The 18817-nt window shown below is 43.5% G+C and overlaps 1 protein-coding gene across 2 annotated transcripts in view; it reads right to left on the reverse strand.

Annotated features, from left to right (window-relative positions):
* The window catches only part of Rapgef4 (Rap guanine nucleotide exchange factor 4), a 303371-nt gene extending 295413 nt beyond the window's left edge, over positions 1-7958 (reverse strand). For both annotated transcript variants that reach the window (XM_090342624.1, XM_090342623.1), the window contains exon 1: positions 7798-7958. In XM_090342624.1, the coding sequence (XP_090198750.1) occupies positions 7798-7862 (65 nt within the window). In that variant the 5' untranslated portion in view covers positions 7863-7958. The remainder of the gene's footprint in view (positions 1-7797) is intronic.
* Between the last annotated feature and the right edge of the window lie 10859 nt (positions 7959-18817).

Raw genomic sequence — 18817 nt, forward strand, 5'->3', positions numbered from 1 at the left:
GATAGAAGTTCAAAGCCAGTCTGGAAAGAAAAGTCCATAAGACTCTGATGTCTAATAAATGACCTTTAAAAAGCCAGAAATAGCACTCTGGCTTAAGTGGTAACGCACTAGCAAAAGAAGTTCAGAGGCTGGGCACTGGTAGCTCATGCCTATAATCCAGGCTATTCAGGAGGCTGAGATCTGAAGTTCGTAGCTCAAAGCCAGACTGAGCAAGAAAAAAATCCATGAAGCACTTATCTCCAATTAACCACCCGAAAACCAGAAGTGGAGCTGTGGCTCACAGTGGTACAGCGCTGACCTTGAGCAAAAGAGCTCAGGGATAGTACCCCCAGGCCCTTAGTTTAAGTCCTACAACCAACAAAGGGGGGGGATCGTCCAGGTCCGGAATTCAAGCCCCAGGATTGGAACTAAAAAAGAAAAGAAAAAGAAGAGAAGAAGAGAATGCAAAATTGACTATATTAGTTAATGATGGTTGGTGAGTGGAAGAATCATCACGCTCTCCCTTCTTTTTGTATATTTTGAAGTTTTCTATCATAAAAGCATGAAAATGAAGTCGTGTGTGTGTGTGTGCGTGCGTGTGTGTGTTTGCGCGTGTGTGCACACGTGCGTGCACGTGTGATTACTATGGCTGAACTCAGGGCTTCAAGCTCTAGCCCAGTTTCTTTTCAATCCACAATTAGCACTCTACCACTTGAGCCACACTCCCAGCCAGTTTTTTTGCTGGTTCATGGAGATAAGTCTCACAAACTTTTCTGCCTGGCTAGCTTCAAACCATGATCTTGAGATCTCAGCCTCCTGAGTAGCTAGGATTTCTAGCAGGAGCCACTGGTGCACAGCTTGGGTTGAATTTTTTTTAAGTAAATTGAAGAGCACTATGCTATATCTTTTTCACTTTACCTTTTGCCTTGCTTGTAAGTTTATCTGTTTGAGTGAGGATATGGGGGACAAAGAGAGGACGGAATAAAGGACGAACAAATATAGCAATGATACTTAATAGACCCTATGTTGAAAATGAACTACACAACTTGTGGGTGGGGATGGGAAAAAAAAACTGGGAGAGATCAAGAAAAGGGGAGACACTGTTCAAAAAGAAATGTGCTCATTGGGGCGGGAATGTGACCTAGAGGTAGAGCCCTGGGTTCTATTCCTTGGTATCACATACACAATAAAAGCTGGCAGTGGTGCTGTATCTCAAGTGGTGGAGTACTAGCCTTGAGCACAGAGAGGCTCAGGGACAGTGCCAAGGCCCTAAGTTCAAGCCCTAGGACTAGCAAAAAAAAAAAAAAGAAAATAAAGAAGTGTACTCATTACCTAACTCAGGTAACTATAGCCCTTTCTATACATCACCTTGACAATAATATACATGTATACACACACACATATACATATATATATATATAATTCACATCAAACTTCTGTTTTTTTTGTTTTGTTTTGTTTTTTTTGCCAGTCCTGGGCTTGAGCTCAGGGCCTGAGCACTGTCCTTGGACTTTCTCAAGGCTAGAGCTCTACCACTTGAACCTCAGCACCACTTCTGGCTTTTTTCTATGTATGTGGTACTGAGGAATCGAACCCGGGTCTTCATGCATGCTACGCAAGCATCTTAACCACTAGGCCAAACTCCCGGCCCCCAAACTTCTGTTTTTAAGTAGCAACAAGGACATTGGGTGATGGTTCCTACCCACATCCTTTCCCAAGAAAAAGCCTAGATACATGATTGCAGAGGCCACCCCGGCCCCAGGAGGACAAGGAGGGCCTCCTTATCCCTACTGTGTCAGTGCCTTGTACAGTCACTGCACTGCTGATGAATAAAATAGTGGGATGAACATCAAGGGATGTGAAAAGAGAAGTAAACAGGCAATTAGCACAAAGTTTGGCTTGTGTTATTACAATGGTAGGCCACCTGTGCTGTAGGAGCCCTCGTAATGGAGATCTAAGTGAAGAGGGGACAGCCAAGCTGGCCTGAAGCCTTCCCAGCTCTTCCTTCTGATTAGAATTCAATTCCCAGGCTCTATGCATGCCAAAAGAGAAATCATCCTGAACCCACCCCACCCCCCCACCCCCGCCCCGCACCTTTGCTTCTCTTTGGAATTGCATGAACAGTACATATACTAACAACTGAATTCCTCACTATACTTGCCAACACAAAGAATGCATTAGCCAGAGGAAGTGAATGCCCACTTCTCTGCTGTTGCTGGCTTTATTCTATTCTTAAATTAACGACCTGTCCGGTTTGTAAGGTCTCAAGAAGCTGGTGCCTGTGCATCTGTCCCTGAAAGATGCATTAATTCTTGATGTGCTGACAAATCAGGATTCCAAGAGTGCAGACCAGCCCTGAGCCCTGGAGAAATTACCAGGGTAATGTCACCCCTGGGGACCTGCCTGGAAGACACCAGCCTCCCCGTGGGGAGTGCTTCTGCTCTGTGTGTTTCTTTGATCTTCTACATTCCTCAAGGATGGGACTATGTCAGATGCATCTTTGATATCTGAGTCATCTTCTCACACCATTTGTGCTACAAAGTATTTTGGTTATGGTAAATTTGTTCTTTGATTCCTTTCATTCAACCATATCAAAATAGCTAAGTTGCCATCTATTTGGGTGGTAAGTTTCAGAGAAACCATCCAAGAGATACTTTTTAATGAAACATGAATATTTAAATAGATTCATTCATATATATTCATATATTCCTCCGTACTTTTTAAAAAGATTACAGTGTTCAGCTGGGTGCTGGTGACTCATGCCTGTAGTCCTAGCTATTCAGGAGACTGAGATCTGAGGGTTATAGTTCAAAGCCAGACCTGGGTAGAAAACTACATGAGACTCTTACCTCCAGTGAACCAGCCAGAAGTGGAGGTCTGGCACACATAATAGAGTTTCAGACAAAGACAAAAAAGCTAAGCAAAAGCACAGGCTCTGAGTTCAATCCCCAATACCAAAAATTGAATATTGTGAAAATCTTCCCAAAAGAAGGCAATTTTTTTAATATTCAGTGGTTTTATGTCAATTATTTAGCTAGCTGCTTCCATCTAGGGCAAGGAACATTGAACCACTGTAAAGGTTCACACAGTAAATGTTTTAAGCTCTGTAGGCCTCAAGTCTCTGCATAACTATTCAACCCAAATGGGAAAACAGTCACAGATAATATAGAACTGAATAATGTAGTTCAACACTAAAACTTTAATTTATATACATTTTCTGGGTCATGAAATAGTACTCCTTTTCTAGCTTATTTTCCAGCCAATCAAGAATTTTAAAAACCATTTTGTAGGGCCAGGAGTTTGGCATAATGGTAGAGTGGTTACCTAGCAGGCACAAAGACCTGGGTTCAATTCCTGGTACCACATATATAGAAAAAGCTACAAGTGGTGCTGTGTCTTAAGTGATAGGAATCTAGCCTTGAGAAAGCCCAAGGACAGTGCTCAGGCCCTAAGTTCAAGCCCCAGGACTGGAAAAAAAATTTGTAAAGGTGATGTACTGAGGGGTTGCAGTTACATAAGTCAAGTAATGAGTACATTTCTTTTTGAATAGCGTCAACCATCCCCCCCACCACATGACCATTCTTAACAAATGCAGCAGTGGTACTCACTGGACACTATGTTGAAAATGTACCATATAATTTGTGGTGGAAAAAGTGGGAAAGAGTGGCATCAGACTAAGAGACTCTTCCTGACTTATGTAACTGTAACACCGTTGTAGCAAGTAGTTAGATAAGCAGCAGCCACATCTGGCCACAGGCCATAGTTGGCTAAATTGTACTGTCATGATTAACACAAGTGATGATTTACCAAACATGTGTGAGCATACATGTGTTCCCTGTCCCTTCATAAAGCTCCTTTCCAGCCACAGCTCTGACTTACAAATAGCTCTCAAGTTCACAGATGGCAAACCTCACCCCTTGTTGGAAAAATATCCTCATAGAACTAAACAATGGTCACTACTAAAAAAATAAAAGAAATGACATCATAAATCCAAAATAGTGAGAACCATGTAATTTATACCTAGGGAATAATCACTGATTTTTTTGAAATAAAAATGTGGGGCCAGGAGTTTAGTCTAGTGGTACAGTGCTTGCCTAGCATGCATGAAGACCCAGGTTCCATTCCTCGGTACCACATACATACTAAGAAGCTGGAAGTGGTGCTGTAGCTCAAGTGGTAGAGCACTAGCCTTGAGAAAAATCCAAGGACAGTGCTCAGGCCCTGAGGTCAAGACCCACGACTGGCAAAAAATAAAAATAAAAATAAAAAATGTAAGATCCACGAGATAGGTAAGCTTGATTTGCTCCAGCAATGCCTGTGCTAAGACTACAATGTTATCTATACATGTTTCATATGTTTTGTGGGGCTTGAACTCTGGACCTGGGCACTGTCTTTGAACCCTTCAGCTCAGGGCTAGCACTCTACCTCCTCGGATCTCAGCCTCTTTAGTAGCTAGGATTACAAACATGAGCTACCAGCACCAGCTCATATGTTTCTCCAGCTCATAGTTGATAGATACGTAAAGAGCTTCTCAGGGTTGGAGATTCAGCTTTGTAAAACATGCCTAGCAAGCTCTAAGCTCTGAATTCAAACCCTAGTACCATAGATATAATATATATATATATTATATACAAGATATTATATAATTATTGCATTATATAATATATATGTGCTTTTCTTATTTTTTTCGAGTAGAAAGATACTATAGTTTGACTCAGGGTCCTGTGACATAATCCAGGTTGTTCTGGGGGGTTTTTTTGGTTGTTTTTTTTGTTTTTGTTTCTTTTGTTTTGTTGGTTGTGGGGCCTGAACTCAGGGAGGGACTGAACATTGTCCTTGAACTTTTTCACTCAAGGCTAGCACTCTACCACTTTGAGCTTCTGCTTTCCTGGAGGTTAACTGGAGCTAAGAGCCTGATGGACTTTTCTGCCTAGGTTGGCTTCAAACAGCAATTCTCAGAACCTGGCCAATAGAACTAGTTTTCTGGTAGTGGGAATCAAATCCAGTACGTTACACTTGCTAGGGAAGTGCTTTCCACTGAGCTACATCCCAGTCCTGGTTGTCTTTTCAGGTAGGGGCCTGTGCTTCCTTTTCCCCAGAGTCTAGCCTAGGACTACAATTCTCACACCAAGCTGGGATTACAGGTGCATTCTACCACAGCAGGCCCTTGTATTTTCTTTCTGCAACACAATCTACAAAAACTACATATTTTCTACTCTTTTCTCCACATGCAAATTTTGTATACTGTTATCCTGCCTATTTTAAATTGATAGGTAAGCATTATCTCAAGTTGCTCTTTTGCCTGGCCTGCTCTCTCTGCTACTCCCTGCCTGGTAAAAATATTCCTTACCTCTGAGGTCAGGCAGGAACCCATGGGAAACCTCCTTGGCAGACCTGATGTCTGCATTCCCAAAGCACTTTACACATCTCCCTGAAAGCACTTATTATCATATGGTGAGTAGTTGTTTATGGAGTTCCCTCACCCAGACCCCCATCCCTCAGGGCCACAGTAACTCTCCTCACATCCGCCACTGCCAGCATGGTGCCTAGAAAGGAGAATTGAGATTGCATTTCCCAGTCACACTGAATGAAGGCAGCAGCCCCACAAAAGATGAATTTCTGGGGGCTTCCCAGCCCATTTCCACCACACTCTCACCCTTTCCTCTGTCTTCAAACAATGGGCAATGTAAGTTCAAAAAGCAAGATCAACCTCCCCTCCAGCCCTCTGGGAAAGCAGCCTCTCTCAGCTGTTCTGCATAGGAATTATGGTGAGGACCTACAGAAAAGCAGCACAAGTCAGCTGGTCCTAAGACCACAAAGTTAACTGCTTGTACCACAACCTGCTAGCTTAAAAGCACTCAAAGCCTTAGACTCCTCTTCAAATTGTCCACTCATCCCTTCAAGGTAAACCTGAGAGAGCCCTAGCCTCATTTTTCAGAGACTCAAGGAAGTAAAAGTGACAAGTCCAAGAAGTGATGACAGCTCTAAGCCTCAAATCCTCCCCTCATTGATCTGTCCATTCACTTGCTCTCTGCTCATGCTAGCCTCAGTATTTGTGGAGGATTTTGGTTTCTCCTGGTAGCTTTTCCCCCGTTATGAATGGCAGCACTACATTGCAGCACCCATGCTCTAAAAATCTAGCCTAATAAAACCATTTAGGCAGAAGCACATCATGAAAAGACTGAGACAGTCAGAACCCACTTGCATTAGTATTGCTCTGATTTTTACCATAAGTACTTATTCACTACAGGTTTCCAGTGAATTACCAACTGTTCAAAAAAAAAAAAATGACATGCCAGGCAGGCAGTTCTACAAATAGAAGTGTTATTCATTATCTAAAAATTTCACTCATGAGAAAGCAGTACTATTTATAGATTAGATGTAAGATCTTGATTGTCTCTTGTTTGATAATTCACTTTTCCCAAACTATTAAATTTACATTACTTACCACATTAGCAAGCTCTACACTTAAACATGCTCTTGGTTCCTCTTTATATAATTCTGTATGATTAAACCATCACTTCACTTGTCTTCCTATTTACTGCCAGCAGTTCTCTAATATTAGTACATATCACTTTAGCCGCAAATAGGACAATGCCCTCCCTCCCCCTCCCCTGAAATTTTGCTACTGGATGTTAATTGAAAGTCAAGATTATTCCTCATATTAAGTTGCTCAAATGAGCTACATTTAGCTTTTCTCAGATGAGTAGTTTTCATCAAAAGCCTATCATAAAGTGTACCCACAGGGCGTCACACTCAAGGTTCTCAAGTCTGATCTGGTTATGAAACTGTTAACTGAACATTTTTCAATATGGCAGAACATAAACTATTGCTCCCAAATGCAAATAGAGGGTGTCCTGCAGGTTGCTGCAAGATGTGAATCATTAGCCTTCCACACTTCACAATCTAGAGGCGGGTCACTGGGCAAGATTTCTAGCTCTGACCCTGAAAGTTCATGCGCTTCACCTTTTCATCGGGGTAATAAACTCTAATTGCTAACATACTGGGTAATGTTTACTGCTAAACCTGCAATCTGGACAAACAGAAAATTAGGCTGCCAGCGCCTGGGAACAATTGTAATCCGTCGTCACACACACACACACACACACACACACACACACACACAGGCGCCTCCCTTAGGGGGCTGTGAGGAGTAACCAGGCTGGGGGGGGGGGGGGCATGGCTTAGTGTAAGGGTCCAGGTTTGAAGAGCGAGCATCCTCCTGCGTGACCTTCCTAACACAGACCTTGAGCCAGGCACGGGGTGGGGGGGGGGGGCTGTGAATTGCAGCCAGGGACCTGACAGCCAGCTGCGTCCCTCGCACTCTGGATTCAGGAACATTTTTTAAGAAAGGAAGAAAAAGAGGAAGAGAGCGAGGTTGTTACTCAGCCCCTGCCCGAACCCCCGCCCTCCTGAAAACTTCAATGACGGGCAGCGGGGTCTAACGCCAGAGCCCCCCCACATCCATCCTCCAGTGACGCTCAGGCGGAATACCCCTCCCAGGAGCGCACCCCGGGGCGCCTCGGCCAGGGGGGCTCGCGAGGGGCCGCCGCCGCGTCCCCACCCTGCGCCGCATCCTCCCCGCCACGTGGAAGCAGCTCGCGCAGGTGACACCCGCCGGGGTGGGGGAGCGGAGGTCCTCGTCCCCCGCCCGCGGCTCAGGGGACACCGGCCCGCAGCCCCCGCCGCCCTGCGCCGCACGGCACCCGGGTGCCGACCCCACTGCGGCGCCCAGCGGCGGCCGCGCCCGCCGCGGTCTCCGCCTCCCCGCCCGGGGACTGCGCGGCCCCGGGGACGCGGAGGACCCTGCCCGGGCACCTTTTATCCAGACAGGCGATCCACTCGGCCGAGGCGGCAGCATGGGCAGCGTGCGCGGCCACCATGGTGGGCAGCGGAGTCCCCGGCGGCGACCTCCCGCGCTCGCTCCGCCTCCGGTGCCTGCGCCCCCGCGGGCCCGCGGACCCCGCTCCGCGTCCTCGGCCGGCTCGGGCGGGCTCCCTCCCGAGTCCCGCGGGGCGGGGACGGGGCGGGGACGCCGGGAGGGAGGGAGGGCTGAGCTGCAGTGCGGCGCCCGCCGAGGGGTGGGCGGGGCGCCCCGGCCCCGCCTCTGCGGGAGGGGGGAGGGGCCGAGCACCTGCGACAGGTGGCCTCCGCGACGCGGGGCGGCCGGCCCACCCCACTCGGGACCTGGGCAGCGCCCCGCGAGCACGGGGGACGGGGCGGGGAGGTGGGGGGCGGTGTCACATAGCTTTTTCATACAGGAAATGCCACTAAAATGGCTGCGGCCTCTCGGTTTCCTTAGAAACCCATTCGTCTTTCTGGGCCGCCGTCAAAACTTGCGGGCGGCCGAGGGCTCACCTCGTGGGGGGAAGGCCCGGGGCGGGGACCCCAGGCCGGCCTCTGGAGTGCGGCGCCCCGGGAAGGGCGGTGGGGAGGGTGGGCCGGGGCAGGAGGGAGGCAGGGACCCGTGGTGACCGGGGAGATGACAGCTGGTGAAAAGAAATCCGGCTGAGAAAGAGGGCGCAGGTGTGGAAGCCCCAAGGAAAAACGCTGTTTCAGGACGCGGGCCAATTCCCAAGGCTCTCCATAAAGTTGGGTGGCTGACCACAGGGCATCCCCCTCCCCCAGTTGAGAGTGGGCCCAGGGCCACCCCTGAGGTGTCCGCAGCACTCCCCACGCCAAAAATCCCTGCCAAAAATCCATTTCACAAAGACGGTTGTGCAGGGATTTGAGGCCCTCTACCAAACACTGTTCTGATGGACACAACCCCGGGAGAAAATAGCATAGCTTTGCTTCCTTCGCTTGGTTTTGGGGTGTTGTTTGCTCTGTTGTTGCTTCCAGACCCTGCTGTTGTTTCTCACCTACCCCTATGGAGGGCCAAACAGGGTGTTTTCTGCAATGCTTGTACTCCAAATAAAACAGGAAGCATTTTCCGTCTCCTCTCTGGTCGCCAAGATCTGCTTCCAGACCTCCACCGTGTTCCTGCACCAGTTTGCCCCTCAGTTGAACTCCACCCCGTTCATTCCTCAGATTTCATATAAGTCCCATAGAAAGGTTACCAAAGGTACTTATTCTGCACCTTTTTTTTATGATACAAGGATGGAAGAGAAAATGTGTCTCTGAAAATATCTACTGAAACCTTTCAAGGTCACCAAAAACTTCAGAGAATACTGAGAGCCAGAGGAAAGAATGACAGCCCATCATATGTCTTTAGGAAGAGGCTCAAGATAGGCCATAGTGTGTGCCCTCCACTAAGTGTCAGACACACGGTGTAGCACTGTGTACATGTGTTGCCTCATTCACCATCAGAACATTATGAGAGGCAAAGCCAGGAAGATTCTGTTCTACAAAGATCTATGAATATCTTGAAAATATAGTGAAATCAGATCTATTGGTGTGTGTGTGTGTGTGTGTGTGTGTGTGTGTGTGTGTGTGTGTGTGTTTGCTGGTCCTGGGCCTTAAACTCAAGGCCTAGGCTTTTATGCTTAAGGTGTCTCTATGACACAGATGACCATTCTCACTGGAAACGTCTTAAAAAAAAAAAAAAAGACCTTATAATTCAGGTCATATAGCCTGCAAGTTAGGAATTTGGAGGTAGGGAGCCAAGTTCAAACTGTAGTTCCACTTAAGAGTTTAGTCTTAAGCGAATAACCTCGCTAATACTCTTTTTCACAATACAAATCAATGGTGTTACATGTAAACACAATGGTTGTGGGATATTTAACACAGTTGCAAAGACACAGTGTGTTTTCATTCTCTGCACAATACAGATAAATAGTAAGTGCCCTCTACATTTCACAGGGACCTAGTGACATACCTTTGAAATCCCTCACACTAAAAGACCTTCCTTAACATCACTAAATTGCAAATTTTGACAGGAATGAATCTCTTTTGAGACATACTATATGCTTTCTACTAAAGCTATTCTAGACTATTCCATTCACACTCTGGTAGCTCTGTCATTCTTAACTTGAAAGCTACACATAGCACTGGGTTATAACTACAATATACAATTCGACAGTACACTATACAGAATACTGGCTATAGAAATATAGTAAAGCCCCACATTTTCCCATCCCTGGAAATTCTATCATCGAGTGAGTACTTAATCATATATGTCTTATGAGATTGTGGATGATGAGAAGTCCCATAATATGCTGTCTGGAAGATGAAAAAGAAAAAAAGTATAATTCATCTAGTTCAAGACTAGATGAAGACTCAGGGATGCTGATGACATAAATCCCAGTCAGAGGGCAGGGGTAAGATATTTCAGCTCAAACAGGTAGACATGGATAAAGAGGAGAAATACTTCTTTCCACCAGCTTTTGTTCTATCAAGGCGTTCACCAGATTGGATGATTTCCAACCTTATCCAAGAGGGTAATATACTTTTCTGTTACTAGCAAAATCTTCGAAGACACACCCAGAAACAATGTTTAATCTGGGTACCTCATGGCCCAGTCAAGGTGCTCCATAAAATGAACAGGTCCTCTCAAAGCCTTTCCTCAAAATCCACTTCCTAAATGCTTTATTTCCTCTGTTGGCTGGAGAGTTCCATGAGTATGATTTTTTTAGTATTTTCATTGAGAAACTATATCTTGGCATCTCACTTTGGAGTCTCATAAATTTTGTATCTATTCTGCTTCAGTGCCTCAGATGAAATTTGCAGTTTAACGGCTGTGTTTTAGGCTACTGAAGACTGCAAATCAAGTATTCTCTCTTTTTTACACCTTAAGTACTCACTCCTACTCAACCAAGACAATTGCTTTTGTAGACAGGGCTATTCACCTGAGAGTTAAAAGGAATCCTGTAGTCATTAGAGAAGTACAGCTCTGTGGGCCTTTGAGTGCTCTAAAGCAGAAATGCATAATTAAAACCATCTGATCAAGAGAGCTACAAAATGTGTGGGTTATAATAAAAAGCCCCAGTTTAGTATTTTGCTTTAGAATTCTGAAGACATATCCATTTGTGAGGTTATATATTAGGATTAAAATCTTAAATCACATGTAGGAAGCTAAATGTTTACTTGCAATAACATATTTATTTTTTAATATTTCTTATAACAGAGTTACACATGACCCATGCTGAGTGGCCTTAATATTTACAATGATAAATTAAATCTATTTCCTTGTGAGTTTTAAAAGCAGTGTTTTGGTTTTTCATTTGTTTTTGCATCACTATAACATATGAGAAAGTCAATTCGAAACCAAGTGCCAGTGGCTCACCTGAAATCACTGGAAGCATACTAACCTCAATAAAGAAAATTGGCAGTTGTACTGTGTTAATCTATGTGCCATATGGACTCCTTACTGACTCAGAAGGTGTCTGAAAGGGTCTATTTCTCAGAAACCCCTGAATGCTAGCTCACAGATATGCAAATCATGTTAATCCACACGAGGTGCAAAGACCAATCAGGCTCCACATTCTTCTGTGTACTAAATCCTCCCTCACCCCAACCATGGCTGCTCGAATGTCTTATGAAAGGGTTCTGTGTACATGGTCTTTGAGTTGGAAAAGTTTCAGGAATGACCTTGAGCAAAAATTGGGGTGATGAAAATGTCACCATGTCATTTTAGGTCTATTTTCTAGTGGAGTAAATCTATCCTAGTGAAATAACAAACTCACGTTGCTTTTTATTATTGTGAGAGTGAAGTGGAGTATATCCTTCAACTCAGAAAGTCTCTGGGTTCTGATGTACACTTTTCACATTAACACAGAAAACTACCATAAAAACCATTTCAAATGACTTACAATCTCCTCTCTCACCAATAATCTATTATGCAAGCTTACATATTCTTTCAAAAATAGATAACTTTTTATAGAAGGTTCCACAGAAAAGAGAATATGGAAAGAGACCATGATTAAAAGTCCTATTTATTATATTCAATCAAGAGCATGTGGAACTGGTGGGGAGTAAAACGGAGATTTACCATTTGTAATAAGACATAGAAGATCTTAAATGACTGATGAAAGAAGAGGGATCTGAGCACTTTTGACTAGGTGACACTAATATATGCTTTCAAAATTATGATGGAGGGCTGGGAGTTTGGCCTAGTGGTAGAGTACTTTCCTAGCATGCACGAAAACCCGGGTCTGATTCCTCGGTACCACATACACAGAAAAAAGTTAGAAGTGGTGTTGTGGCTGAAGTGGTAGAATAGAGCTCTACCACTTGGCCTTGAGAAAGCCCAAGGACAGTGCTTAGGCCCTGAGTTCAAGCCCCAGTACTGGCAACAAAAAAAAAAAGTGGTGCTACAACTAGTACTCATCAATTAAAAGTACCAGTTGGATCTAGAGGTAGACAATAACTCAGAATCCTCCTATGTAGGTTTACTGGAGTGAACCACCAGTATGCAAACTTTTGTCCTCATAAGAAGAGTCACAAAGGGAAATGGCCCTATAATGAGAGATTGAAGTGATGGCTTATCTTCAGGCCAAGGAAGAGTTGTTGCAAGCTCCAGAAGGTAGAAGAGGCAAGAAACAGCACTCCTCTGAGTTTCTATAAGAGCCCCACCGCCTCCCCACACCTTGACTTAGGCTGTTAGTTTCTAGCACCATGACACAGTAAACTACTGTGATTTTAAGTGAGCTAGCTGATGGCACTCTATTATAGCAGCCTTGATCACTCTGTTATAGCAGTGGTGATCAGTTGTACAGGACTGTAGCTCCCACAGAAAGCCTCATCACTTATGGGGACCAAAACATGAGAAGGGGTATCAATGTATGTGAACTAATGCACCTTCTACCTGGCGAATATAACTGTAACCCTTCTATTATTTACAATAAAAAAAAACACCTCATCACTTAATCCTTGCTCCAGGTCTGTTTTCCAGAGACTCATTACTATGAGCACCAGAGACCTTGACCAAAAACTGAAGACTGATCTTGAGAGGATAAGTTCAGTGAACAGCTTGGAGAGACAGACCAGTACAGAACCCAAGGGAGCAGCAATGCCCAGTGGCTTCTAGGAACAAGAAGTCAGCCGGTGTGCCAGGAGTGACCAAAGGGAAGAATATAAATAGATGAAGTCAGAAAAGGAGACAGAGATGTGATCTCTGAGCCCAACACATCACAGAATTTCAGGTGCTTTTGACTATGTTAAGGTATATTTTACATGGAATGGTGAATTATACCCTAACATCAGGTATAATTTTATGCCTTAATATAGGATATAATTTTTGTGTGTATATGTCGATACTGAAACTTCAGCTCAAGGCCTTGAACTCTCACTTGGATTTTTCCGCTTCAGCCACATGTGCACTTCTGGCTTTTTGCTGGTAACTAGAGATACATATCTCAACAGAGTTTTCTGCCCAGGCTGGCTTTGATGGAGATTCTATCACTTCTTGTTTTTTGATGGTCAATTGGAAACTTTCCTGCCTGAGTTGGGTTCAAATTGTTCAAAATCCTGAGCTCTCAGCCTTGTGAGTAGCCAGGATTACAGGATTGAGCCGCCAGCATTCAGATGTGAATACATTTTAAGAGTATGTTTTTGTAATCTATATAACCCAGTACATCTATATAACCCAGTGTGATATAGATAAAAATACCTATCACTCCAGAAAATTCACTCTCCCAACCTTTAAGTCAACATAACTTAACCCAGATAACTATCACAGTTTTATCTTCATATATGGATTTTATCTGGCCTTGAAAAAAATGTATCAAAGGAACCATATTGCATCTGCCATAGTTGTTCAAAATAATACTTTTGGGATCCTTCTAAGTTGTTCTATGTGTGTTTCATTTATTTCCATATGAAATAGTGTTGCATTGCTTGTATATATCACAATATGTGGGATATTTGCAGCTTAGGTCTCTAATGCATGAAACTGCTAAGTATTTTTTCTTTCTTAGCCTAAATACTTTTTCTTTCTTAGCTTAGATATATGCAGTCATTTCCCTTGGTAGAACTGCAGCAGTGTGTTCTTTGTGTCAATGATGATGGATCTATGTAAGCTTCATTAGAATGAAGTGTAGCGTAGCATGAAGTATGGAGGTACCATTTTATACTCCCAATGGCTCCCTATGGAAGTCCCAATCATTTCACATCCTTACCTTGAACTTGGAGTTGTCAATCTTTTTTAATTTTAACTTTTCTGGTGGGTGTAGAATGATATTATGCTGGAGTTTGAATATGTATATTTTTGATGACTAATGATGAACTCCTTTTGAGCTCATGATTATTAGCTATCTTTTGTGAAGTTCTTGTGCTGGCCACTTAGATGATCCTACTTAGTCATCTATTGCTACATGATAAATTACTCTGACACTTAACAGCTAAAAACAAATGTATATGTATTATGTCATATGAATTCCATGCATCAGGAGCCAGGAACTGGTTTGTCAAGTGGTTCTGGGGCTAGAGTTTCATGCAGCCTGGATCTGAGCTGGGATGGAATTCTGTCAAGTCTTGATTGAGATGGCCATGCCACTTCTAAGTTCACATGCCTGGGCTTCATTGTGAGGACAAAGGTGAATGCAAATAGAAGGATGAAACATTGGAAAGCTTAAGACCCCTATCTTTAAAGATACCCTCAGTGTCCAGGGTGTTGGTTTGAAAGGGCTCACCTAAAGAAGTTGAGTGTGGCAAAGACAGACCCAAAATTCCACAAGTGGCTGAGAGGGGGAGGAACAAAGAAAGGTAGCTGCTTGAAATGACTCACTTTTATTAAGCTTCATCTACAGCTATTGTTTTAAACTATAATTAATAGTTCAAACCAAGCAGTGGAAATGTTTCAAGACTTCCATAAACAAGTAATTGGATCCAAAAACCTATCTGCGGAAATTCATACCAAAATTAGTATTCACAATATACAGGCAATTATACACACAGATGCTTATTGATACACTTACTTAGACACCTAAATTATAGACACATTAATAAAACTATAAATACCTCAAATTATATCATGAAACTAAAACCCAGTAGGAGCCACTGCAAGGGGATATTGGCTAATAAACTCTATGCTCTTGCTTTAAACTCCAGGAAAAGTTCAAACCCCAGTACCACCAACACAAAAAAACAAACAAAATCCCTGACTAATGGGATGTGATATGGTGACCTCACCTACAATCCTAGCACGCAGGAGGCAGTAGGATCACAAGTTTGAGGCCTGTCTGGGTTTATAGTGACATCATCTCAAAGAAAGACAGCAAAATAACCAAAAATTGTCTTACTGTCACTTTTGAGTTATAAAAACTACCTGATTTCTTGAACTAAATAAGTGGGACAGAGGCAGAGGGAAAGAGGTACATTCCGTTTGTAACTGTATTACAAAGGCTTCAAATGAGTCAAACCAATTCATACAGGTAAGAGCCAAGGCAAGGATGTTGCTGGGGATTGATGCCTCTGCCTGACACTTAGAAACTTCGGTTGTATTTCTAGGAACAGCCCTCTGCACCATTCAAGGGTTTGGCTTCAGCCCCAGGGATGACAAAGGTGTTGAACCCATGCCATCCTTCTTACCTCACAGGCTATGACAGTTATTGTTAATTAATCCCAGTGTTCTTTTCTATTAGCCAAGACACTACCCAGATCATTTTCCAATACAGTACTACAGGCAGCAGATGGAGTCTTTTTAATGCTTAAAAATATTCTTCTTGGAAAGCATATGAGAAAATGTTCATCATCCATGGTCAAAAAGGAAATGCAAATAAAAACAACCCTAATATACACAAACATAAAAACTTATGACTCTATAGACATAATGTTTTATTACATAGTTTAATATGTATCTATGACATACAAATCCTCAGCCTAATTTTCATTATGTTCTAAAGTCTAAGTGCCAGTGATTATATCTAGAGATTCCCTTCTTGAATATTTGCTTGTTAAACACATCATTTGAAATATGATGTAAAAATCAACGTTAATAAATTCTTTAATAAAAAAAATATTCCTCTTGGGCTGGGAATTTAGTCTAGTGGTAGAATGTTTACCTAGCATGCGTGAAGACCCAGGTTTGATACCTCGGTACCACATACATAGAAAAAGACGGAAATAGTGCTGTGGCTCAAGTGGTAGAGTGCTAGCCTTGAAAAAGCCTAAGAACAGTGTTTAAGACCTGAGTTCAAGCCCCAGGACTGACAATATATATATATTCTTCTAAATCTCATCTAAGTTTTAGTTTCTCATCTTCACCTGCACATAAACGGTGGGGCCTAGAAAAGTGTGTCTCATGAATGATCTACTGTTAACTGCCAGATGAGGTGGTTCACACCTGTAATCCTAGCTACTCAGGAGGCTGGGATCTGAGGATGGAGGTTCAAAGCCAGCCTGGGCACTAAACTCTGTGAGACTCATCTCCAATTAACTACTAGAAAACCAAAGTGGCCGATGTGGCTTAAGGGATAGGATGGTAGCCTTGAGCTGAAGAGCTCAGGGACAGCACCCAGGCCCAGAGTTCAAGCCCCATAACCGACAAAAAAAAATCTCCCACTACAGCTTGTCAGTCAGATGGTTGGACAAGGAAAGAAAAAAAAAGGAGAGTAAAGGAAAAGAAGGGAAAAGAATGGACAGTTTGGCGTCAATGGTGCAATAGATGAAATATAATTGAATGATATTTCTTGCTCATAAAATAATCCAAGCTTGACTGTTGCTCATACCTATAATCCTACTTGAAGCTGTAATCTGAGGATCACAGATTGAAGCCAGCCTTGGCAGAAAAAAAAAAAAAGTGAGAGCCTCTTATCTTCTATTAACCAGCAGAAAAGCCCAAATTGGAAATGTGGCTCATGTAGTAGAATGCTATCCTTGAACAAAAAAAGCTAACCAAAAGAGTAAGTGTCTGAGCTTAAGCCCTATAGCATGTGTGTACACGCACATATGTGCATGCACACATACATGATAGATAGATAGATAGATAGATAGATAGATAGATAGATAGATAGATAGAGTAATCCAAATTAGTGCCAGGCTGGGGTGTAGGAGTGAGGAGCAAGCTCCACTGTACAAGGCTACTGGGGATCCAGCTGATGGAGACTCTGCCTCCTTGAACTCTGGACTCCCGCCTACCTTCTACATGGAAGGTGGAGGAGGGGGGAGAGGAGCTCCACACGGAGGCTTGTATGAGTCAAGGGTGAGAGTGGCTCTCATCTACACTGCAATCTTCTCTTTGCTAGAACACCATTGCATAGCTCTCCCTGACTGTAGGTAAGCTAAGGACTGTAGTTCCCGGAAGGCCTACTTTTCTCCATAGTTCTCTAATGCAGACAGAAACAACTATTTCTTGGTCAGTGCCATCTCTGCTCATAAAGAAGGACTGAGAAACACCTTGCTCCTTGTAGGGCATGGAGGTAATGGAAGAATTCATGGGTACTTGCATTATGGCAAGCTCCAGATTCCCAAACAGAAAGATGAAATCAAAGATAGTGAAGAGCCTTACTGAACATTTGTGAAAATTTCGTGTCTATGATATCTTTAAAAATGCAATCCTAGCCACTTTGGAGGCTGAGATGAAGGGGATTACAGTTTAAGGCCAGCCTGGGCCAAAAATGGTCTTTGAGACTCTGTCTCAGAAAGTAGGCATGGTGGTGTATGCCTGTCATTCCAGATGCAACAAAGAAAGCGTATAATGAACAGATTGCAGTCTGAGTGTGGGAAAAACAAAAACAAAAACCAAGATGTTATCTTAAAACAAAACAAAAACAACGACAACAACAAAACTAACAGAAGACCCGGAGACCTGCCTAGCAAGTATAAAGCCCTGAGTCCAAATCCCAGTTCTGTCCCCAAGAAAATATGATTAGAGGGCAGGGTGTAATGGGACATGTTTATAATCCCCACTCTTTGGGAGGCACCAGTAGAAGGGATCCTCTTTCAATGCCAGCCTGGGCAAAAGTGTGAGACCTTATCTGAAAAACAAACCAAACCAACAAGAGCAGAGGGTACAGCTTAAGTGGTGGAGCAAGCTCAAACCTCCCCTACCAAAAAGAACATACAATGAGGTGATTCTCCTTCTAACCTGGGATACAGAAAGCCAGCAAGAAGATTATTATTCCAACTCTAGAAAAAAGAAAAAACACAGACAAAAAATAAAATCATAATTTTTCAGGGACACATCACATAGCTGAGGTGACGAATTCCCTGAATGCTGGACTCCTTCCAAGAACATACATGCAAGCTCTGGGGTAGACATGTGATGATGTGATGTTCGTGGTTATCAGTGAAGAAGAACACAGTGAAATTTCCTAAAAATTGAACACACCTGAGCCAATATGATTGACATCACAGGACATCTATAGATACAAAAGATGCACTGATAGCATCTTCTTCATAGATTCACACTGGGTGCTCATCAGAAAGACTGGGGTGAGCTGAGACCAGAGGAATGTCCCTGGGTGGTGCAGGCTGGAGGAGGGGAATACTTTGCTGTGGTTATGTTATGAAGCTCCACTTAGATGCTTCCTTCAGGACCTGAAGCCTCAGGCACTTGGAAAGAGGGAGATCCTATATCCTCAGGGCAAGGGGTAGTAGATCCACATCTACTACAGTTATGGAAAGGGAAAAGAAGAACCCCCTTCTTTGTTGACGAGGTACAAGGAAGTCCTGGGCTTCAGAACCCATGCCAAGTCCACCACTTAGGAAGGATACATGTCCTTAACATCAGCCTTAATACAAGAGGAAGGAAAGACAGAAGGTTTTTTGGTGTTTCTGTTTTTGTTTTTCCTGACCATGGAAAAGCCACCATGCAGTTCTCCAGCCCAGTTCTTTCTGATCTTTTGTGCAGGATCCCAACCTCCCCAACGACTTTCCCCAACCTCATTCTCTTCCCCACATTGCTGTGTTCGCTGAGATTCATGCTGAGAGAGGTCAGAGTTCAGACAGAGTATCCAAA

This window comes from Megascapheus bottae, chromosome 12 (genome assembly GCF_031878675.1).
Source record: "Megascapheus bottae isolate mThoBot1 chromosome 12, mThoBot2.hap1, whole genome shotgun sequence".
NCBI classification, from domain to species: Eukaryota; Metazoa; Chordata; class Mammalia; order Rodentia; family Geomyidae; genus Megascapheus; species Megascapheus bottae.